We start from the raw sequence: 25,070 nt of genomic DNA, 5'->3' as shown, positions 1-25,070 counted from the left end.
ATATTCGTAACTAATATTAATTTAAATTTAAACCACATATTCTCAACCTATTTTTTCAAAAAATATGTATACATCTTTTTTGGGTCTACCAATTGACTAAACGAAATTAAATGGGTGTTAGGTACATGCCCGAAAACCAACCAACCAAATGAAAGGTGGCCAAAATGCCATGTGATCTAGATCTATTCATATGCTCATATTTGTTTTGTCTTTCGATTTAAAAAATAAATAAAAACATTAGATGTATAATTGTGTGACACATCACATTTTTGGCATGAATCTCTCCGTGTTTATAACATGTGGATTCACTCTGAAGAAATCAAGGATTAGATTGTGTTTTTTTTTTTATTTGTGTGTTGTGAAAAGATAGACATTGAAGATAGAGCAAGAGAGAGAGAGAGAGTTGTGTTTTTATTTTATTTCAAATATGGATGTCCCTTCAGTGAATCTGAAGGCCAAATGGCTCTTGCAGTCTCCTAAACCACAGAACACTGTCTAGTACCACAGAAAAAGTCTTGTTTTGATGTATTTGATGGTTGATGATTCTATAATGGTCCTTCATTTTTTTGGGTTGTTTGGTAAGAAAAAAAATAGTCTGATTTAGGTTAAAATTGATAAAATAAATTAAAATAGTTAATACGATAAAATATCAGATCAAATTTATAATCATTTTATTTTTTTTTTCACAAACATTACATTCAACTACAAAATAATTCAATCATCTTCCTAAACACAAAAATTTTAACCTATTAAAATAGTCAAAAACTAAAATAACTTACTAAAATAGTAACTTCTCAAACACCCACTTTGAAAAATTTATTGATGGGCACCACAGGGTTATGTTCCAGGCCAATTATGCATTATTATATTTTTTTATCTTTTTTAATCACTTAATATAAAATTATAAATTTTATCTTCTTCATTAATTATAATACATATGTAACATACCGATGCGCTATCCTAAACCAGCCAATAATTTCTCTTTCATTTTGGGATTGTAGATATTTTTTCCTAGAAAATATACAAATTTTTATCATCAAATCTATTCAAAACGTGAGTGTACCAGTTAAATTATGACTTATTTAGGGAAATATGTTAAAAGTTAATTTTTTTATTTTTTTTAAAAAATGGGTAAAGTAATAAAGAGATGATATGACTAAAAAAAATAAAAAAAAATTGACGTTTAACTCAATTATCAAAATAGGCTTATAACTAAAATATGTGGTACGTCATCTTTATATTTTATGGATTGTTTGAGATGTTAATGGTATATTTTTAGTGTTTTTATTTTTATTTTTTTTTGAATTATATCATATTTTTATTTTTCTACACATCTTTATAAGAAAATTTTAAAAATTATTAAAATAGCCTATATAATCTTAATTGTAGGTATTTTTTAGAGTTTTTTTTTTCAAAAAAAAAATACTCTGTTTGGTTTTTATTTTTAAATTTCACTTTTCAGAAAATTTTACTTTTTCATTTTTAGTACTTTTTTATTTTCCCTGATTTTTTTTAATATTTTAAGAATTTTTTTTAATTTTTAGACACACCTAACATAAATAGACTTAAAAAATATAATATTTGTGAAAAAAAATCTTTAAAAAATTTACTAAATACCAGAAATATTTATTAAAAAAATATATGAAAATTCAGTGCATTTTTTATATTTTTGTGTATTTATTAATTTTTCAAAATATTTTTTCACAAATATTTTACTATTTGGATACATCTAAGTAAGATACATCTAAAAAAGTAAAAAATTACTTAAGATTTTAAAAATATTTAAAAGGAAAAAAAAAACTCAATTTTTAAAAAATTAAATTTAAAAAATTGAAACCAAATATATTAAATAGTATCGCTATATTTGGCTGACCTAGATAGACTCACAAATGCCATTTCCAAATGTAGTGCTGTTGATTGGAGGTCCAGTTCAAAATCTGGACTAGAGAGGTTGTTTGGGCTTGGAGGGCTCATTACAGATTCTATTTTAATGATTTAAATTACTCATTTTATTAAGTATTTTGTATGTTTCATTCACAAAAAAATTAAGTCAATCTGGTGATTGTAAGTTGTTCAATTTACCGTATTTTTTATTTTAAAAAAATAGTGATAACTATGTTTTTAAAAAATAAACCATATATTTTTTTGATAATAAAAATAATAAATTAAATAAATTACAATTATTAAATTAACTTAATTTTTATGAGTAAAATACACAAAATATCTTATAAAATAAATAATTTAAATTATCAAAGCAGAATCCACAATGCACCCCATAAACCCAAACAGCCTTTCCATTCTCCTCTTTGTTGTTTTTTGCCTGATCTAGATAGCCTCTGTTTGTGAAGATGAATTGGGTTGGGTTGGGTTGGGTTGGGTTTGGAGGTATTTTAGTCACAAAAAAATAAAATATATTTTTTAATTTAATAAGACAAAATATCACATCTAACTCATAATTATGATATTCTTTTTCTCATAAAAAGTCAAAAAAATCAAAAAAATCCTTCTTAAACAAGACTTTTTAACTCCAAAAATAATTTAAAAAGTCAAAAAGTTAACTCACTTTCTAAACAAATCGATAAACTCATAAATGGCATTTCTCAATTAAGTAGTAGTACCTGTTTGAAGGTTGTATTTGGTATAATTTTTAAATTGAAAAATTAAAAAATATGTATGGTTTATTATTTTTTAAAATTGTTTTTTTTCTTTCCTCTCTCTTTCTTTCTTTCTTTCTCTCTTTTTTTTTTTTTTTTTTTTTTACATATTATCAATTATTTTTTCTCTCCTTTATTCTCTGTTATCCTCTCGAAAAATTATTTGGTGTTCCTGAGACGCCATGTGGCGGTGCCCTTCACCAATTACAAACCTCCATACTCTCTCATATTCCCCAATCACCCAATATAAATTCGTGGAGCCCACCTCTTCCACCAATTACAACACCATTGGAGCACCACGTGACAGTGCCCCAAGACCGACTAATAATTTCTTCATTCTCTCACATTCTACGCATCAATTAATCAATTTTTCTCTCACACTCATTTATTCAATTACCAAAACAAAAAAAAAAAAAAAATACAAATCATTCCAAAATTATTTTCAAAACTCATAATCAAATAAATTTTTAATTTTCAAAACTTTTTTCAAACTCGTATCTTTCAAAAGTCGTATTTTTTTCTGATATTTTTATTTTTTAAACCAAAAAAATCCCTTACCGAAGGAGGCCTTGGTTTGGCACCTCTTGTAACCCTATTTGATTTTTGCCTTTTTTTTTTTTAAAGGAAAAAAAAATAAAAAAGAAAGGTTTAAATCATTTGAAATGTTTATTTTTTACCAAAAAGTCTACTTTAGTCACTTAGAATTTTTTAAACATAACAATATATTAAACAAACTAACTTATTTAAGCAACAATTTATCTGTAAGCTTATTTTATGTCAATAAATTAGTTTAAAAGCTGAGTGTGAAAGAAAACCTTAATTTATTGAAATGAAAATTAAAATAATTATTTTGTCGTAATATTATATTTTCATATTTGATTTGGTAAAAAGGACAAAGAAAAGATAAAAATTCATGAGTTTTGCTCCTGAAAATGCAGTTAATCCTGTCACAATTAATATTTAATAGCTTAGTAATCTATTAATTAATAATATTTTTGAGAAACCAACTTGGTGTTTATTAATTTTAAAAACCTATTGTATTTATTAATAATTACATGAAAAACTTGAACACTATTAAAGATGCGAATGCCGGCCCAATCCTAAATTTAAGGCTCATGCCCAATGTAGGTCTATGAATTTTGAGTAGTCAATGGATTGGACTCGGGTTGGGGCTAGATTCTTAAAGCCTAGACCCTGTTCATAATAAAAATAGAAAATTGTTATTAATCCTACATTTCTTTTTAGAATTCCCACCTCCTCTAACCTTTTTTTTTTTAATTCCAATTTTGTCCTAACCTAAAATTTCTCTTTTATCCTTATGCCTAATCTTTTAACCTTAATTTTCCAGACCCTAATCACCTTCGACAGTCACCACCATCTCCGACCACCCTCACCACCATCTCCAACCAGCTCCTCTTCCGCTTTTTCTTTTACAAACCTAAATCAGAGAGAGAGAGTGAGATTGATCTCCACCCTAGTCGCCAACGTTGAGATTACGATAGGGATCGTGATTTCCACTACCGTCTTCTTCTTCTTCTTCTTCTTCTTCTCGTTACAAAATCCATCGCTAGCCATTGCGTCACCATCGCCGCCATAATCTCCGCACCATCGCCTCACTCTCTCTCTCACTCGATCACCATCTCAATCTCTCTAAAAACCCTAGGTCTAGGGTTGGGGTTTGGTGAAAATGGCTAGGGACGACAGAAGAGAGAGGATCGGCAGTGGCTGCAGCAATAGGGGTAAGTAGCTACAAAGGTGGTTGTTGAGACGGTGGTAATCGTGATGTGGTGATAGTGGTAATGGCCGGCGACGCAGCAGCGGAGGTAAACTAGCGATGACGGTTGTTGGAATTGGTGGAGATGGAACTAGGATTAGGATTAGGATTAAGATTAGGGTTTGAGGTATAGTTGGTATTAGGACTGTCAATGACTAGAATCGTTCGTAAACAGGTTCGAATACGGCTCGGTGCGAGTTGATTCGAACTTAGTTCGTTAATTTTTTTTTGTGCTTGAGCTCATTAAATTTTTAATAAACAAGTCCAAACATATTAATGCTCAGCTCATTAACTGGCTCGATTAATATTTATTATTTATATATTAAATAATATAAAAATATGTATAAAAAATAAGATAAATATGTTATTTATATATTCAAAAAATATAAATGTAAATAATAGGTAACTACAAATAGTACATTTACATAATAATGGTGGTAGATATTATTATTTTGGTAAAATATTGACTTTTTTTTTAGTATATATATATATATATATATATATTGTATACATAATTATAGAATTAAAATTTTAATTGTAACTTTAGTTTCATACGTAAATATGAATTTATAAATTTTTTGACACGTTAAAGCTCGTGAATGGCTCAAGCTTGAGTCAAGCCTAAGCCAACTCTACTCGAGCTTAGTTTGTTAAATTTTTATTGAGCTCGAGTTAGAGTTCGAATTCGTTAAAATCTTAATAAACAAATCCAAATATATTAAAATTCGGCTCGATTCGACTCGTTTAAAGCCCTAATTGGTATTGAAGTAGGTTCAAAGAAAAAATAAAAGAGTTTCATTTTGTTAGGTACGCGTTCAAAGAAATAGAGAAGCCAATGTAAAAAAATGAGGGCACATACCAACCCTCTAAAAATATGAGCTTAAACTTCGGGTTGGATTTGAGTCATATGAGTCTAATTTGACCTTTATATTGTCTTTAATATGGGCTTTTTTATTAACTTCAAAATTTATTTTAAAAAATAAAGAATTATAATATAAAATATTAATGCGCATCACAAGAATAAAAATTACACATTGAATCGTATCATAAAAAGTAATAAAAAATGAAATTTATTTATTGAAATATAAAAATTACATTCATTATCATAATTTCAATAAATTATATGCATCTTTAATCTCATGAAAATATAATTAATAATTTCATAATCATCATAAATTTTAATCTTGTTCTCATACTAAAAACGCATATGTACATAAAAAAATAAGGAAAATTATGTAAATAGTCCCTATAATTTACACGATGTGTTAATTTGGTCCCTTTAATTTCAATTTGCTCGATTTTGCCCCTTAATTTAACGGATTGTGTCATTTTAGTCCAATAAATAATAGTTGTTAAATTAATTTAATGAAAAGTCAAATAATATGTCAATTTGGTTCCTGTATTTTTCACAATGTGTCAATTTAGTCCCTATCGAAATCGAGAAAATTGAAACTATAGGGACCAAATTGACACATTGTTTAACCTTCCGTTAAATTAACTTAACAACCGTTATTTATTGGGCTAAAATGACATAATCCATTAAATTAAGGAGCAAAATCGAGTAAATTAAAACTACATTGACCAAATTGACACATCGTGTATACAAGACTATTTGCATAATTTATCCAAAAAAATGAGAAGAATAATAATAACTAAGAAAGAGAAAAAGTAGTATTTATTTGTGTATATATATGGTTGTAATACGGGCTTTTAGAATGGGCTATGGGTTTAGGCTTTTGGACCAGCTTATGTGTTGCCCCATCGGCTAGCAGCCCAAGCCTAGTTCATATTTTTTAGGACCGAGCCATGCTCCGGCCAACCAATGGGTTTTTTTTTTATGAGGCTTAATGCTAATAGTGGTAGCAATTGTTTCCAATTTTCATTCCTAAATCAAATCTCATTTCTCTATCAAATTGGATACAAATAACGGCATCATTATCAATTCGTTTTTTTTTTTTTTTTTTTTGGGAGAAACGGTGAAATTTCCAATTGCATATTAGCATATCTCGTACACATATCTCAAGTCTTAACTCAAGTGTCAAGTATTTAATACGAGTATTTCATAATTTAAAAGAGACTGTTACAGGTTACAATAATATACAAATGGACACATGTTAAGTTTAATGATTCCCATTATTCCTCGATAAATTAGATTTACTTCTGCATTATTGGTCTATGAATAATGTTTCATACACCGAATATAAGAATCCAAGCTCGAGTCTGGATCTTCTGTCATACTTTCCTGCAGGGTTTCCTGTAGTGCCTTAAAACGACGTCGTTTTGAGACAAAATTTTCAAAAAAAAAATACAAGCAGCAGAACAGAACATACCACTGTCATCATCTCTCTCTCTCTCTCTCTCTCTCTAAGCAAAACCCACATCAGTTGGAACACATTCGTTGACTCTACAGCCACAAGAAGGCCTTGTTTCCATTGAAGAAGATGAACAACAAAACACACCACCATTGAAGATATGATGGTCTTGCCTCTGTTGCAGACATGGAAGCTGGGTTCTCTGGAAATGTGTAGGTTCCATTGCAAACAATATAAAGAAATGTGTGGTTCCATTGCCACAACTTCCAACAATGATAGTAAGATGAACAATAATGGTGAAAAAAAAATTCCTAACCATGATATGGGATTTGGGTCCTTGAGTGCTAAATTAGAACATGACATTGAGTTCTCAGTGAAACAAATTGAACACAAAAAATACATGAAACAACAAAGAATTCAAATAAAAACATGAAAATTCAACGGCAAACACAAGAAACCCAAAAAACAGATCTAAAATTTGAATCAAGAGTTCATAATTGGATGTTGAGAGGGAGATTTATGATTTGGATTGGGCCGTGGTAAGGGCCGGACAAATTGTGGCCCGAACACATTTGGGTCGTGGCAGCCTGGGCCCATCCAGAAAGGATTTTCGCTCGGTAATGGCACAGTTGCTGTGAAAACGAGCTACTTGCTCGGTAATGGTATAGTTGCTCGGTAATGGCATAGTTGCATAATTGATGTCGTACTAGCAGTCAAGTGAGATTCGGCCGAGATGTCCGCTGCCTCACTGGGCTCCACGGTTCATGCGTTAGCTCGGCAGGAAGGCCGACAGCTAACCAGCATGACTTATCCCGAGCTCGGCTAAGCCGGAATGCAACCAAGCTCGGTCGTCATTGAGCTTGGCGAGCGGAGCGCTCTGGCTAGCTGCGCAGCATGGCCGTTGACAGCCGAGATGCTGCAGCCCGGCTGCCGAGCTCCCAGTGGTGTGGGTTGGCAGTTAGGTGATGTTCAGCCAGATTTGTGCTAACAGATGGGATAGCAGCACCACGTGTCGAAAGACTAATGGGAGTAGATTTGGGACGCAGAAGGTATAAAAGCGAGTCTGCGCCCCCCACGCTAGGGCAGACGAACATTTAGTGAGATTTACACTAAATACTCAATCCTCTCTCTCTCTATCCCTGTGTGTGTCTAACTTGATCGTCAGAAGGGGTATTCCGGCCACACACCGCTGAGTAGCTCACCGCCGTTGTGCTCGCAGATCGATCGGACAAGCAGGAGCTTGGAAGAAAGGAGTACGGGCTTGCCGGAATATTTGCTCCCCGTACAATTGGCGCCATCTGTGGGAACCTTGACAAACAAAACCTTGTCTTCCAGACTCATCTGATCGCCATCCATAGCGAACAACGACGAGATTCCGTTGTCTGCCATTGACGGAGTTACCCCGGAGTCAGGCAGACGAAGAGAAGGACATCCCGCCATTCCTCCAATGGCTGACCTGGAGACATCCCCAGGAGGACACTCAAGAGACGCGCGAGATAAGCGCAGAAGAAGCTTTGGTCATTCTCGGAGTCCAGACAATCACCGGCGGCGGAGAGAATCGCACGCCAGACGACTAGAACACAAGCTAAGGGACCAAGACGCCATCATCCGGAGAATGGCGGCGGAGATGGAGGATCTCAAGCAGCATGTTAAAGGGAAGGGTGTAGCTGGAGTGGGAGACCACAGTGAGCGCACCCAACCCCGCCGTTCATGTAGTCAGAGCCAGCGGCATACTCCGTCCATCTCAATCACCAGAAGTTATAAGGTTGGAGATTCTGACGCGCATGTACAGAGGTCCAATGCGCAAGACAGCACCTATCAACCTTCACGACCGGCGATGACGTCGAGGTATTCTTATTCCGCTCGTTCAGAGGATTTGCGGGTAGTCTTGAAAGAACGGGCTCACCGACGGGAGGCTCATAGGGTGCCGGCGTTCCAACGGCTATCTTATGGGATTCACGCCAGTGAAGAGGTCGGAATGCCTCCACCCCGCCTAGCTGCGCCATTCTTTCTAGACACAGACTTAGCAAGGCTGAGCGCCACCCCTTTCTCCCTGGAGATATAAACAACACCGCTTCCGGCAGGGTTCCACCAGCCAAAGTTCACGCTCTACGACGGAAAAACCGATCCTTATATGCATGTAAGCCACTTCCGACAGGTCATGGCCAGACATAGGCGAAATGACGCCCTTATGTGCCTTATCTTCCCGTCAAGCTTGGGCGAGCTGGGCTTGAAATGGTTTGAGAGGCTGCCGGAGGGGAGCATAGAAATGTGGCATCAGTTGGCGGAAGTCTTTGTGACGCGCTTCAAAACCAACACTAAGACGCCGAAGGAACTTGACCACCTTCTCAGTGTCAAGATGGAGCCGAGCGACACGCTCAAGGCATACAACTCCAGATACTGGGAAACCTTCAACGAGATCTTGGATTGCCCGGTCAACCTTGCAATCACGCAGTACAAGCGTGGTCTCCCGGTCGGACATAGACTGCGGGACTCGCTTACGATGCACCAGCCGACATCCATGGGCCAACTAATGCAGCGCATCAATGAGCACATCCAAGTAGAAGATGATGCGGCAGCATCTACCGCGAAGGCAACCCCGGTAGCAACAGACAAGAGGTCGGCTGGCAAGGTACACGCGGTCGGACAGGACTCAAACCATTCAAATGATCGCGCAGAGAAATCAGACCGTGGCTCAAATTGCAAAAACCGGGGTAGGGGTCGTCGAAATGACAGAGATGACTACCCCCGGGATGACGTCGCTGATGCAAACAGAAGGTTGAAGGCCAGGACAGGCATTACCACGATTTTTAAGATTCCAATTCATCGCATACTTAGTGAAATCCGTGACGAGGATTATGTCCGGTTTCTTGCTAAGTTGGGCGACGGACAAAAGAGTTTCAACCCGCGGTACCGTTGCACATTTCACCGGGAGTGCGGCCACTGGACAGAGGACTGTTTGCCTTTGAGGCAAACTTGGACGAGCTAGTCGCAGCCGGACACCTGGACTTTTACATTGACGGGGGCGTGAAGGCAAATCAAGCCCCGATTGATCCGCGTGCACCGGGTGACTTGGAGGCGCCCCCTCAAGGAGTGATTAATGCCATTCACGGCATAGTGGAGCCGGCGCGTGTATGCGAGCTCCGGGGTATGATCAAGAAGGTCGAATATAAGAGAGAAGTTTTGTCGGTCCAGCCCGCGATCAAGAGGGGGAAGATCGAAGAGAAGGACGTGACCAGTTTCTCTACAAGGGACTTAGAGCGCATTTAGACACCGCACAATGATGCCTTGGTGGTCACTCTCCGCGTCAAGGAATTCGATGTCAAGCGCATCTTGATCGACCAGAGAAGCTCGGTCGAGATCATGTATTACGACGCATTCAAGCAGCTCAAACTCCGCGATACAAACTTGGCTCCGTCAACTTCACCGCTGGTTGGTTTCAACTCACAACCAGAGTGGCCTTTGGGAAAAATTATCCTGCCGATCAAAGCGGGATCCGTGGTCAAGCAAGTGGAGTTCTGGGTGTTGCAGGTGCCATCTACTTATAACCTGATCCTTGGAAGGGGATGGCTTCACACTATGCAAGCCGTAGCGTCGACCTTTCATCAGGTGATGAGATTTCCCTCGGCTACGAGGGCAATTGGGGAGATTTGAGGCGATCAAGTCATGTCGAAGCAATGCTTCATGGCAATCAACGGGAGCCGAGCTGCCAAAGGCTTCATCCAAATGATAGAGGGAACGGAAGACCGAGAAGTCCTTGACGATGTAGGCACTAGGGCCGAGGACAAAGCCGTCGAAGAATTGGTCGAAGTGCAAATTGATACAGCGAGTCCGGACAAGTTCTTCTTGCTCGGCTCAAGCCTTACCGCACAAGAAAGGACCGAGATAGTTGAGTTTTTGATGGCTAATATCGAAGTTTTCGCATGGTCACCTTATGACATGCCCGGCCTCGATCCGAGTTTTATTTGCCATCACCTAAACATCTTCCCCGAAGCCAAGCCGGTCATTCAGCGAACAAGGAGATCGGCGCTACATCACGCCGAGGTAGTTGCGGAGGAAGTGAAAAACTTGCTTGAGGCACGAGCTATTCAGGAAGTGCACTACCCTCGATGGATTTCAAACACAATTGTTGTACCAAAGAAGAATGGGAAGTGGCGAGTTTGTGTCGACTATAAGACCGTCAACCGAGCTTGCCCTAAAAACAGCTTTCCACTGCCCAGAATAGACCAGCTCGTGGACTTAACGGCTGGACATAACAGGCTCAGTTTCTTGGATGCCTACCGCGGTTATCATCAGATTTCCATGCATGGCCCCGACCGCGAGATCACCTCCTTCACTACACCGAGGGGACTCTTCTGCTACCGAGTCATGCCTTTTGGTTTCAAAAACGCCGAGGCAACTTTCCAAAGGATGGTGACCAAGATGTTTGCTCCTCTACTAGGTCGGACAATAGAGGCTTATATTGATAATATGGTGGTTAAGAGCCAGCATCAAGCAGACCACTTGTCCGACTTGGCCGAGATGTTCGCCATTCTTAAACAACACAAGCTATGCTTGAATACATCTAAGTGTGCCTTTGGCATGGGATCCGTAAAATTCTTGGGCTTCCTAGTCACAAACCGAGGCATCGAGGCAGACCCCACACAAATCCGAGCCGTACAAGAGTTAAAGCAACCTAGCTCGGCTAAGGACGTGCAGCATCTGGCCGGCATGGCCGCCGCGCTTAACCGATTCATAAGCCGGTCATCAGATCGCTGCCGCCCATTCTTTCAAGCTTTGAAATCAAAGTTCTCTTGGGATAAAGAGTGTGACCGGGCTTTGGCCGCGCTCAAGTAGTATCTGTCTTCAGCGCCACTGTTGGTAACACCGAAGCCCGGCGAAGAGCTCTACCTTTATCTGGCCGTTTCACAGCATGCGGTCAGTGCGGTGCTTGTCCGGTCGGAAGGAATCAAGCATCTCCCTATCTTCTACGTCAGCAAAACCTTGCTACCGGCAAAGTCGAGATACTTGCCGCTGGAAAAACTTGCATTGGCATTGATGATGGCCTCCAGGAAATTGGCGCACTACTTCCATGCCCATACAATCATCATTTTGACCAAGTTCTCCCTCAAAGCTTTGTTCGAACAGGCGGACTTATCCGGTCGAATCCTCAAGTGGGCGGTTGAATTGGGACAATTCGATGTCAAATTCCAGCCACAAACTGCCATAAAAGCTCAGACATTGGCCGACTTCGTTGCTGAATTCTCACCTGGAGCTCATCTGGTATGCCCGGTGGCTATTGTCGCGGCAGATGAGGAGGTGAATGCAAGCCAGACCGCAATAATACAGCTAGGCGATAATGGCGACGCGGAACCTGCGCGCCCCGCCGAAGAACCTTCGGTTAGTACAATACCACAGCCCGGCGATGCGATGACGGAGTTGGGTATCACCGACCAACCTGCTCCGTCCAATACTGCATCACCAAGGGAGGAAGAAGTGGAACCGCTCAGCATAGAGCCTGCAGCCAGCATAATACTACACCCTGGCGATTCGCCTATGGACTTAGGCATTACGGATCAACTTGCCGAGTCCGGCACCGAATCGCCGAGAGGAGCTGAAGTGGAACCGCTCAGCACAGAACTTGAAGCCAAACAACCGAACAACCGTGATCCCATCAACCTTCAAGCCTCTCAGGACCCCTCAGACTGTTGGAAGCTCTTTGTTAGCGAAATGTGGAAACTTTTTATTGATGGAGCCTCGAACCGTCACGGTGCCGGGCTAGGTATAGTTCTGATTTCGCCAGACGAGCTGACTATCGAACATTCTATCACCCTCGGATTCCCTGCCTCAAACAACGAGGTTGAGTACGAAGCGCTTTTGACCGGGCTCAAGAACGTGCTTCAGATGCACGCATCCGAGCTAATGATTTACAGTGATTCCCAGCTTGTGGTTAACCAAGTTTCTGGGGTTTACAAAGCGAATGATGACAGAATGATGAAGTACCAGGCTCTGGTCAGAGACCACATCAAGCGATTCCAGGCAATAAGGGTCTAACAGATTGGCCCAGAAGAAAACGAGACAGGATGGCAAGTCGAGGCGTCGACCGGGCAAGTTTGAAGACAGGTATGTCAACTAGCCCGATCACCGTCTAGCAGACTGTGAACTGAGGAAGAGTTATCCCGGACAGAACAGGTAATCCCAGTCACGCTTGCGCAGACGGAATTAAGGGGCAATTGAGAGGGAGATTTATGATTTGGATTGGACCGTGGTAAGGACCGGACAAATTGTGGGCCGAACACATTTGGGCCGTGGTAGCCTGGGCCCATCCAGAAAGGATTTTCGCTCGGTAATGGCACAGTTGTTGTGAAACCGAGCTACTTGCTTGGTAATGGCATAGTTGCATAATTGATGTCGTACTAGCAGTCAAGTGAGGTTCGGTCAAGATGTCCGCTGCCTCACTGAGTTCCACGGTTCATGCGTTAGCTCGGCAGGAAGGCCAACGACTAACCAGCATGACTTATCCCGAGCTCGGCTAAGCCGGAATGCAACCAAGCTCGGTCGTCATTGAGCTTGGCGAGCGGAGCGCTTTGGCTAGCTGCGCAGCACAGCCGTTGACAGCCAAGATGCTGCAGCCCGGTTGCCGAGCTCCCAGTGATGTGGGCTGGCAGTTAGGTGATGTTCAGCTAGATTTGTGCTAACAGATGTGATAGCAGCACCACGTGTCGAGAGACTAATGAGAGTAGATTTGGGGCGCAGAAGGTATATAAGCGAGTCTGCGCCCTCCCACGCTGGGGCAGATGAATATTTGGTGAGATTTACACTAAACACTCAATCATCTCTCTCTCTCTCTATCCCTGTGTGTGTCTAACTTGATCGTCGGAGGGGTATTCCGGCCACACACCGCCGAGTAGCTCACTATCGTTGTGCTCGCAGATCGATCGGACAGGCAGCAACTTGGAAGAAATGAGTACGGGCTTGCCGGAATATTTGCTCCCCGTACAGATGTTATCAAGCAAGCTTACTAAGACCCAATTGACAGACCCAAGGAGAGAGTGATGGACAAAACCCAAAGCCGAGAGCCCCCTTTTCTCTTGATTCAAATTTCAGATCTAAGGAGAGAGAGATAGACAAAACCCAACCTAATTGACAGACCCAGGGTTTCATCTAATTTCCACAGACAAATGAGAAAAACAGGAAAAATAATAATAATAATAATAAAGAAATAAATGTGTTTGGAAACCGAGAAAAATGAGGGAAATTATACTATTTAGAAGTTAAAAGAAGTAGTCATACAATGAAATACAAAAGCTACAATAGAAAATAAAGAAATCGATCAACCGATCTCTTGATCAACCATCTCTATATATATATTTCATATCTGCTCTTCTTGATTGATAAAAATGGGAAAATCATTATAAGGAATTCTGGGTTTGACTAGAGCCATAGAAATCGACGAGTCTCTACAAAATCGAGACCTAGGTTTTGAGAAGAACAATGTAGTCGGTGGTTTCTTGGAACAACTGGTCGGCCTTTCTCTCTTGGTCGTGGGTGGGTATGAGGCTTTTCAAAGCTTCCAATTTCTCAAAAACTGAAGAATATGATTCGACATTGATGAGTGTTGTTGAGTTCTCTTTCTCGTCCTTCTCATGGGCTGGACATGGCATTCTTTTGCCTTGAGCTCATAGAGATAGAGAAAACAGAGACATAGAGAAGAGAGAGAGAGAGATGTAATGAGGCTGAAAAGCAAAATAAGAAAATAAAATAAAAAATAAAAAAAGGTCCAAAACGGCGTCGTTTTGGACCACCGCAGAGCCAACCGCAGGGAAGTACGACAGATGATCCGGACTCGTCCGAGCTCTGCTCGAATGAGGTGGCATAGCCTACGTGAATTCTTTGCTCACGCAAGTAAAAAAAGAGAGAACTCTCATCTCCCTCCTCTCACCCTCCTTACTTTTACCCACAATCTCTTAGATCGGCGGCCACCATCACTACAACAGTTGTCAATGACTCTTCCCAGCCCGACGAGATAATTTCGCCACATCTAGCGCCAACCCCACTGAAAATTTCCCTCACCGCCGCCTCTCCTCTCTCCCCGATTGCCTCTCGTGTGAGGTCAGTGGTGGGTGGTTCACGGTGGTGATTATCGACAGATCTGAAAAGGTGAAGATGGATTAACACCTGAACAAAGGAGAGAGAGGTCTCTCTCTCTCTCTCTCTCTCTCTCTCTCTCTCTCTCTCGCTCCACTTTCCCTCTCCAAATTTTGTTTCTTTTGTGTACTGTATCAAATCTCTAGGCTTTGGATTTGTAATCATGTAGTGAACAAATCAAGGTTTGCTTTGTTGGGGCATTTTATGTATGTTGACTAACCCTAATAAATTATCATGTCTGATTTGAAATGCAATTCTCTCTTAGATTTTCCAATGAGTAGTTAAGTCTCGTGTTTCATCTTGCTTAAAAATTGGTCATGAAGTTGGTTTTTGAATCATCTTGCTGAAATGCATTTCATCTTGCTTAAAAATTGTTCTTGAAGTTGGTTTTTGTGTTTTAGAGGAGGGTGAGGAGAGGAGCATATGAATCTTGAGAGTAAGAGAGAGCTCTGTTTCAAAGAGAAGAAGAGAGAGAGAGAGAGAGATTGTTTACCATTTGAGAGTAAATAGAGAATAGAGGGAAGGTGAAGGGTTTTGGGTGGCAACCTGGGTGTGGCCTCGGTTGGTTGGTGGAGGAGTGGCGGTGAGAGTGTGGAGGTCGGTTCTCCGATCATTCCTTCCTCACGGATTCAGAGGGCGGCATATGTTTTGTTGTGCATGTGTTTTGTTTTGTTTTTTTTTCTTCACAGATTTAGATTCATATCAGAGAAGGAAAAAGGAGGAGAAGAAAGAAGAGGACAAAGAAGATGGTTTTGTTGTGCGGGTGTTTCACATATACATGTAGCAAATGGGCCTCAATTGGCAGCAAACTTTGACACCTAATTCGGGCAATTCAGGCGGCTGATTTTTCGATGGACCTAGTAGCGTTGTTGTTCTATATATATATACAAGTTGATAAACTCTGCCCTTAAGAAGCTAAGAAACAGCCCAACAAATGTCCAAAGCTTACTGGCCCATACAACCAAATATTAGGAATTCCTAGTAAATAAAATTTCAATTTATAAAAAGTTTGGAAGACAATTATTTCATTCAAAAACACATCATGAAAGTTTTAAAGGTGCTGAGATAGGTAGCGGCACACCAGGAGTAGGCTCTAGTACCTCTGCATCCGGCAGCTCCCTTGACAAAAGCTCCTGCATTTCGAACCAAAGCATTTCTCTTTTACTTCCTTTTGTTTGCATATTTTCAGCAACAATGAAACTTATATATAATAGGATATAGTTAAAATATACATACATACACACCAAAAATCACAAAAGACAATAAATTTTGCAGAAATTACTAATCAAATTAGTTGAGTATCGCTTCTTAATTATCACACTTGTAGAGGATTTTTGTAAATTACATTTTTAGGGTGACATGGAAGGAGGTATATAACAGAGTCTAATTAATATACAAGTATGGCCTAAAAGGCCAGAGCCCATATGCTATATATATCCACAAGCATATACAAGTTACTTACAAACTGGACAAACGATGCAACAAAACAATCTTCCCTCAACCAAAACAATAAGGCAATGTTTATTTGGGTGAACATGACATTGGGATTCAATAAATAATCCAACAAAATACATAATCTCACGTTTGATTAAGAAAATTAGGGTCCGGACTTATAGTCCACCTAGACATGATATCTCCATTTGCGGAGTTTTGAATCCCAAGAGAGGGGTGGTATACAAAATGGGGGACTACGGAGAGGTTCAGACTAATTGGTAAAATTACAAAATTGATAGGATTTTGTCAATCTCTCCTCATAATCCTAGGTCAATCCAAACATGAAATGTGATACACGATCTAGGGATTGATAATCCCAGGACTAACAGTCTCAAAAATACTAATGCCATCTAATCCAGTCCATTCCAAACAAATATGAACTAAAGGAGTAAAGATCTTTTGTTGAATACTTTGATTTGTATTGTTAAGCCAATTTTCTAATAGCTTAAACTTTTGGAACAATTGGTGACTTAACACCTTTCACGCTAGTCAAATGTAATTTAAAACTATCCTCAAAGGTCCTCCGATTCCGCTGTTGCCGAATGGTCCAATACAATGAGAGCTGCAGTTTACCAAATCTTTCTATTGGACTTCATTGGGCAAGGTTGTATGTAACTAAAACTATTTTCTTGCTTCTCACATATATATATATATATATATATTCTCTTGGAAATTTATAAAAGGGTTTGCAAAATTTATCCAAAAAATTATATTCTTGCATATTGGGGAAAAATCAAATAAGGAGGCAAGAACATATTCAAGGAGTAATGATGTGTATATTTTACGTCTTTCAAAAAATCACCAACCTTCTCTACGAATCTTCTGCCTTTCTCATTCCTCATGTGTTTAAATTTACAACAGCTGAAAAAAGGTCCTCACATAAACTTTAGGACTTCTGACCATACTACCCAAAATATTAGGGACTACTCCAAGCCATGGCGACCATGATTGTTCCTCAATCTGAACACCTTGAAATCCTAGATCATTCACAAGACTATTGGAAGTCCCCAGATTTAAAGCGCAAGTACATGAATCTCCCTGTAGAAATTTTGGACAATAATTATTCCCCTACCTATCATCCCTTGCACCCTTACCCATTACAACAGAGTGCAAAAAAATTTACCCTTCTACTCCATAGAGAATTTAATATAACTGAACTCCTAATTGTAAGTACCACAAGTTTTGTGGCTGTAAACCCACAGCGTAGCATACCATAAATTTGAGTATAACTCATATCGTAGTCCTGGTATATCATGCCTACTATCTGCCTCTGGATGACTTCAACAACTTCGTTCCCACTCCAGATAAGTTAAAATCACTAACTCCTTAGGAACAACTGATTAATTGACAATAACTATCCTATTTCTCACACCTATACAAAAGAGCCCAACTCATGCATATCCGAATGTCTAATGCTGCCCGAATAGCAAATTTTTTTTTAAAGAACAGGCCCATTACTAGTACATGTCACCAACATTTTTCCTCCGCACATGATCTAGGAATTGGAATGTTCCTAATCGATGTCATTGGAATTCGAGCAATACTTCCAATACTATCTTAGTTGCAAGAGTGATAATTCACTCATTCTAATAATTAATCTGCAATAAAAATAGCATGGTTGTTAAAATCGCGATCCGGATCGTAGGATCGGACGATCCTACTTTGCCAAAACGATCCAGATCGTTGTAGGATCGATGTTACAATAGGATCGCAAGTAGGTTCGTGTAGGATCGCATGGGATCGTGTAAGATCATATGGGAGCGTGTTAAAATCGCGATCCGGATCATACGATATCCTACGATCCTACTTTGCCAAAACAATCCAGATCGTTGTAGGATCGATGTTACAATAGGATCGCAAGTAGGATCGTGTAGGATCGCATGGGATCGTGTAGGATCGTATAGGATCGTAGGTAGAATCGCAAGTAGGATCGTAGATTTTATGATTTTTCACCTTATTTTTAATATGTATCATTTTAATTTTAATTTTTATCTTTTTTTTTTAATAGAAAGTAGGATCTTACGATCCTCGATCCGATCCTACGATCCGATCCACCAGACCGTCTCACCGATCCTACTTAGGATCCCGATTTTAACAACCTAAATAGGATAATCTAACACCCACTGGTCTACAGAAAGATGATTTGTTTACCATCCCAACAATCCGTGTAAGTTTCCAGAATAATGCTTATAGCTTTCATAATATTTCCAAGTCCTTGAGTTAGAGGGCAAAGCTTTGGCCCAGTAGTTGTTATTGTTACTTTTTAGTCATTCTACAAGGTAATGTGTCATTTATTTTCCCAACCTAATTGTACTATGCAAGCCATCAATTGTAACTGGTAACTTTATACAAAGACCACTTAATTAAACAAATTATGCATGTGCAAATTACTAAGTTTATAATTTTAACTTCTTTTCCTTTGGAACACAAATTGAATTACATTTTTTTGGCAAAGATAGATTTCAAGAACTTAAATTAGAAGCCCTGAGCAAACTTATTCCACAGTACTGGGGGATTTGTTTGGTACTATGGTGAACAAGATCCTGGAACTAGAAGAGATTCAAGAAAGTTCCCTCTACTATGGTGATTTTTTAATAAACCAAAATTTAGATAAATCTTTTTCTTTATATTGTGTAAGATGTTGTTTCTGACAATTAGTGGTTACGCATGCCTCCATCACATTGTCTGCATCAATTAGATTATAAAGGCATACTATTGTCACTACCATAATTTTCTTTTCGTTTACTATTATCTTTTCTTTAACCAGTAAGTGACAGAAATCAAACCTTGAATGATGCTATTGTTCCTTCAGACTGAATTAGGCTAGTGAGAAGTCCTTTGCTGTCAAGATCTCCATTTCTCATGGGCACAATAAACCTATAACATAGGAAAAGAAAGCCAACCACATAAATATCCTTCCAAAAAACAGATGTTGAATAGGATGCCAATATAAAGGTACAGTTCATATACTTGGCACAAAGCATCTTGGCAAGTTGAACTGCATCTTCTTGTCCGGAAACCAATGTAAAAAATGGTAGAAGCTGCTTTGTAACGGGTGTAATGACAATGTCAGCCTGTTCCTTCTCCAGAAGAGTCTTGTTGTAAACACAGTGGGGTTCATGGTAAAGAGTCAACTGTCCTTGGGAGGAAGTGACAAGATACCTAAGTAAACATCAGGTTAAACAAATTGTAGAAGAAACCTATAGAAATGTAGTAGGTTAGATCCATGTTTGTTTGGGCGGACATGGCCTAGGGATTGGATTAATAAATCCAACAAAATGCATAATCCGATGTTTGGTCAATAAAATTAGAGTCCGGACTAAAGTCCATTCGGACATAGTATCCTCCATATAGGGGACTGTTGAATCCCAAGAGAGGGTGGGTTACAAAAACGAGGACTATGGAGAGGACAGACTAATTAGTTAAATTGCAAAATTGATATGATTTTGTCAATTGCTCTCCATAATCCTGAGCCAATCCGAACATGTGATAGGATATACAATTCAACGGGATTGCTAACCCCCAGACTAACAATCCTAGAAATGCTAATCCCATCTAATTCAATTTGTCCAAACAAACATGAAAGGTAATGTTGCTTTGGAAGAGTGTAGCAGATGGAAATTTACCCATTCTCAGGGCGCTGCCAAGGAGGACCAAGAACTGGCCCTGGTGTAGCCCGAACTTTAGCTTGAGAACCATTGCTCGCTTCAATTTCAGAGCTCTGACCAGGTTCTAAGTAAGTGACCTGGAGGATCATGAAACTAAATTAGGATGTATCTTGCAAATGTATGGCATCAAAGTCACAGTGGATGCTGAACTGAAGATCTCAAACGTATAGCATCATAGATTCATGTCCCCTTTGAGCTTCAAGTTAGAAGCTGAAAGGAAACAGTCAATTTCGATGTAGCAATTGTTCGTAATCATATCCAACATCAAGGGAAATATGGAATTAAAGAACCAATAGAAACTTCTGCACCTAAGTGGATTAGCAATAATTTGATTAAACAGTGTAGTTAAATACTAAGATCCTATGAGTATGTGGTATCAGAGCCAAAGATTGATCCACCGCCTCTGTTCAAACAGCGTGATTTCCTTCTTGAAACGACCACGTCCGTTCAAATCATCGTCACCAAACATCATCCAGATCAGTCATCGATCGCGAAACCCCCAACCATCACATCGTCCTGCTATTAAAACCCACCATCACTACCAAAATTATTCCGTGTTTGATTTCAGTTTTTTGAATTCAGTTTTCTAGAAATTGAGTTTTTTATTTTTTGTGTTTTTTTGTTTTTAATAAATATTTTTCAAATTTTAAGCAATTTTTTTTAAAAAATTTTTTAGATGCACCTTACTTAGATGTATCTAAATTAAAATTAATGAATACACAAAAATACGAAAAATGTATTAAATTTTTGTATTTTGTTTTACATTTTTTGTATTTAGTAAATTTTTTAAAGATGTTTTTCATATATATTATACTTTTTAAGTGTATTTAACGAGGTGCGTCTAAAAATTTAAAAAAAAAATTTGCTTAAAATATTAAAAAAATTCAGTGAAAATAAAAAAATACTAAAAACAGAAAAGTAAAATTTTCTGAAAGGTGAATTCTAAAAACTAAAACCAAACAGATTGTTGCCTTCATTCAGCAACCATCATTGAGAACACAACCGTGCAAAAATCAAAATCGCCCTGAATCATTTCTCAACAAACTCACACTTGAAAAACCAAAAAAAGAAAAACTTTCTTCCTCCCCTTCAACCATGATCACCAATGTTCAATTGTAATCAAACTTGGATGTCTTACATCAGAACATACACTGGCACAAATACAATCAACTTTGGATAAATTGTTGGCCCGTGTTTTAGCAGATGATTCAAGAATTCCTCATAGGGACCAAGAAACTCCACAATATGAGGATAGTGCTATTATTTTAAAAGTAAATTCAGTAGGTATTGAAATCCAAGAACTCGAAGTAGAAGAGAAAGAAAATATCACATGCAACGTGGTTTTATCAAAAGAAGTGCTCCATATTGACCAGCCACCAACTGATTCTTTTATCAAGTTAGACAGGATTGATTTTATTGGCATTGAAGATTTTCTTTTTCGTGTTCAATCCATATTTACTGGGCCTCGTCAACAACATGATCATAGGGATTCGTTGGACTAAAACAAAGATCAGGAAATTCGCATATTTCATGTACTTGATTCGCTGGATGGAAGAGTTCACTATTTTAGAGCCAACTCAAGGTCAAGTTCTTAAAATGATGCAGAATGTGCGCGGTCCAAGTTGGCTTGGATATTTTGTCATTTTATGTATTAACATTTGTTTATTTATTTTTTATTTATAATTAAGGGCAAATTATATTAAACCCTCTCAAACTATCGACCACTTACACTTTACCCCCCTAATGTTTTAAACCCAACAATTACCCCCTTTAAATTATTTGAATTTGAACATTAAGTCCTTCTGTTAGTCATCTGTTAAAAATTTGGATAAAAAATTGTCAAGTGTTGTGCACATGATAACTATATTAAATTTTTACAAAAGATAAAATAGGATAATTTGATCATAAAATTTAATTCAATCATCATGTGCACAACACTTGATAATTTTTCATCTAAATATCTAACAAAAGAACTTAATGTTCAAATTCAAATAGTTTGAGGGGGGGTAATTATTGGGTTTAAAACATTAGGGGGGTAAAGTGTAAATGGTCGATAATTTGAGGGGGTTTAATATTATTTGCCCTATAAGTAATTATGATATAAACAATATTTAGTTTCTAATTTTATTAGGATTAAAATAATAATAGGATTCTCTTTACTATTTTGATTAGGTAATAATAACAGGATTCAGTTTCCTATTTTGATCAGGTTTCTTTTGACTTATAAATATCAGAGTTTATTTAGTTTTGAGATAACAATATTAAGGTTGTGACCATTTTTGTGTTAGGGTCGTGACCCTTGTTCTTATTTCTCTATTCTTATTATTTCCTTATATTTTTTATCTTCTCCTTGAGATCAATTCTCCATATATTCTGGCTTTGAGATTAATCAAATAGTTGAACTTAAAAGCCATTCGGCATCACTATGCCTAAAATGTTAAGCTAAAATGCAACCTAGGGCAACAATTTATAATTCATGTCATCGTTGGATCAGTAAAGATTGCTATTATTATTTCATCAACTTCCATTTTAATGTTCAAAATTTTCCTATAGCATACCAAGAACTTGTGTCTATAATTTAGATAGATTACACATAATTCAAGACAAAATGTTTTCTATGGCATTGAAAAAAAAAACAAAAAAAAAGATTCAAAGAAGTAAAACCCAAACAAATGACTTACATTACGGAAAAGGGGATCCAACAGGGTCTTTGCATTTGGAGTTGCTATGACTCTAAGATTCGGAAACTTTTGAGAAAGTGGTTTCAAAGTCTTTAAATGGCAGTGGTCATCTAGACTTTGTGTAATCAATAAGCAATCTACTTCAGGAAGATCAGAAAGCTGCACTAGAATTACATATCACAAGGACAAGTCAAAAATTTCCATAACAAAACCAAGAGAGAAGTGCAATATATACCTAAAAACAAACCATTTACCATTTCATAGGTAGTTCATAACTATAGAGAAGTACCTGGAAATTCTTCAGAAACTTCTTGGCAGCATCATAAAGCCAGGGAATACCAAAATCCAAGTTACCAACCAAGATTGGATCAACCAAAATTTTCAACCCACCGACATCCCACAGCCAACTATTGCCCTGCCCATAACTCACCCAAATGTCAATCAAATCCAGTAGCGGCTCAAGCCCTAGGCAGCTAAGGTGCTTGCCGAGGGCCTCAACTAGTGGAGGACCTCTTTATATATATATATATATATATGTGTGTATATATATTTTGTATGTACACATAAGAGAAATCATGAATTAAAACATTTTAAAAAAAATCTCTCTGTACAAAAATTAAAAAACACTTAAATCTTAAACTCTAAATCAAGACAACATTCATATTACAAAAGGCGAACTACATGCAGGTGCCCCCAGAGTCTTTCATTTGCATCCCACCACAGAAGTGTTGGTAATTTTTTTAACCTTCTCCCACCTGCATGTAGTTCCCTCTATTATAAATATACCAATTCATCAGTTTCTTCAAATCAAAATAGGTTTTAACAATTCCAAATATAGAAGATATATTTTGATTTTCTATATAGCTTCAAAAAAATTAAAATCATTACATGATGATAGTTTGAAAAGAAAAATTAGTCTAGTCTCATCTCATCTCATCTTAAATATGACACTTTTTCTGGTTTATGGTTTACTAGTAACAGTGATTTCTGGATAAATGAATTTTTCAAAACTAATGCTCCATTTGGATGGATGGATTTCAAACGAAGGGATTTGAAATTGAATTTGTAATATTATAAGAAGATTAGTAATTGAAGGTAGATGATAACTCCAAAATGGAGGATTGAACGTAGGTATTGTCATGTGTTTTGTTAAGATCTTTATACAAATATAAGTACAATCTTTTATGGGGAAGGATTTCAATCTTTTATGGGGAAGAATTTCAAATAACTATTTTTACAATGTTGTTTGAAATCCATCATTATTATAAAAGCTCTCTAATCCATTATTGATATCTAAATCTAAAATATTACATTGATTTAAAAGCCATACTCCTCAAATTATTGACGTCAAATCTATTCATTTCAAATTCATAAATCCAAAGGGAGCCTAAAATTGATACATGAGATCGATTATGCTACAAGAAATATGAAATAGAGTCATAATATCAATTGAACATAATATATTGAAAAAAGACTTGATTATAAACATTTAATTAGTACTTTCATATCTTTAAAAAATTACAGTGTAAAAAGTTATAAAAAAACTTCAATTAAAATTTTTGCAAATCTCCCAATAAATCACATAACAAGAAGAAGAACCCAAATAAAGAAAAACAAAACCCACCTCCAAGTAAGTGAGTTTGAACACATCATCAGCACCAGAAAAGCTCGAACCCACCATGTTTTCCTCAGAAATCACAGCAGAAACAACCCTACACAACCTGTAATAACTTTGATATACTGTAGATATAAGTAACTTGTAAATATGCGCGCGCGCGCGTGTGTGTGTGTGAGAGAGAGAGAGAGAGAGACCTGTGTGTTGAGAGTTTGAGGGTGCTGGAATTGAAAGAAAGTGGAGTATGATGAGTTGAGGTGAAATGGGTAGGTGAGAATTTAAACATGGGTTTGGTTTTGGAGGGTTTGTAGATGTAACAGGGAAGAGAATTGCATTGAACAGCCATGGTTGGTGCTTCTTGAGATTCAACAAGACTAAGAACAATATCTGGTTTTTGCTCTTGAGATTCAACAAGACTCTAATTCACAATTATATTTTATTTTATTTTATTTTATTTTTTTGAGTTGATAAAAAAGTGGTGGTTTGTGAGATTCACTGATTGTTCCCGCGATTTAATGTCTTGTGTTTCTCATGATTTTCAACCTACATCACGAAAAAAATTAATTCTCTGTTATTGAATAACACATAAAATAAAATATTACATACTAATCAAAAAATAAAAATAATTTATAATATTTTTTTTCATGATTCTTAATATCACCATGTTTAGTTATCATTTTTTTAAAACACTTTTCAAAAAATCCTACTTTTTTATTTTTGCGTATTTTTTTGTTTTTATTGATTT

The 25,070-nt window shown here is 37.5% G+C and overlaps 1 protein-coding gene and 1 long non-coding RNA gene across 7 annotated transcripts; both read right to left on the bottom strand.

The window, feature by feature from the left end:
• Positions 1 to 6,467: 6,467 nt before the first annotated feature.
• On the bottom strand, positions 6,468 to 8,127 carry LOC145801384 (uncharacterized). The gene is made up of 2 exons (XR_014342780.1): positions 6,759 to 8,127; positions 6,468 to 6,670 (listed from the first exon to the last, which is right to left on the bottom strand). It is a non-coding gene; the product is annotated as an uncharacterized LOC145801384 (long non-coding RNA).
• Positions 8,128 to 15,837: 7,710 nt separating this feature from the next.
• Positions 15,838 to 24,898, bottom strand: LOC114315065 (Metallo-hydrolase/oxidoreductase superfamily protein). 6 transcript variants are annotated; one of them, XM_082892640.1, is made up of 8 exons: positions 24,523 to 24,898; positions 24,335 to 24,431; positions 23,000 to 23,125; positions 22,711 to 22,869; positions 19,988 to 20,106; positions 19,332 to 19,523; positions 19,148 to 19,238; positions 15,838 to 16,000 (listed from the first exon to the last, which is right to left on the bottom strand). In XM_082892640.1, exons 1-8 carry the CDS (start codon positions 24,669 to 24,671, stop codon positions 15,908 to 15,910), a joined length of 1,026 nt encoding a protein of 341 aa, XP_082748766.1. In that variant the 5' UTR covers positions 24,672 to 24,898; the 3' UTR covers positions 15,838 to 15,907. The 6 variants fall into 6 exon arrangements, with proteins under 6 accessions (XP_082748766.1, XP_082748765.1, XP_082748767.1 ...); XM_082892639.1 differs by having other exon boundaries at positions 24,335 to 24,440; positions 24,523 to 24,847; XM_082892641.1 differs by having other exon boundaries at positions 24,335 to 24,422; positions 24,523 to 24,834.
• Positions 24,899 to 25,070: the final 172 nt, after the last annotated feature.

Source organism: Camellia sinensis, chromosome 10, assembly GCF_055761805.1.
Source record: "Camellia sinensis isolate YWXY chromosome 10, ASM5576180v1, whole genome shotgun sequence".
NCBI classification, from domain to species: domain Eukaryota; kingdom Viridiplantae; phylum Streptophyta; class Magnoliopsida; order Ericales; family Theaceae; genus Camellia; species Camellia sinensis.
This window is presented reverse-complemented; position numbering and strand designations above follow the sequence as displayed.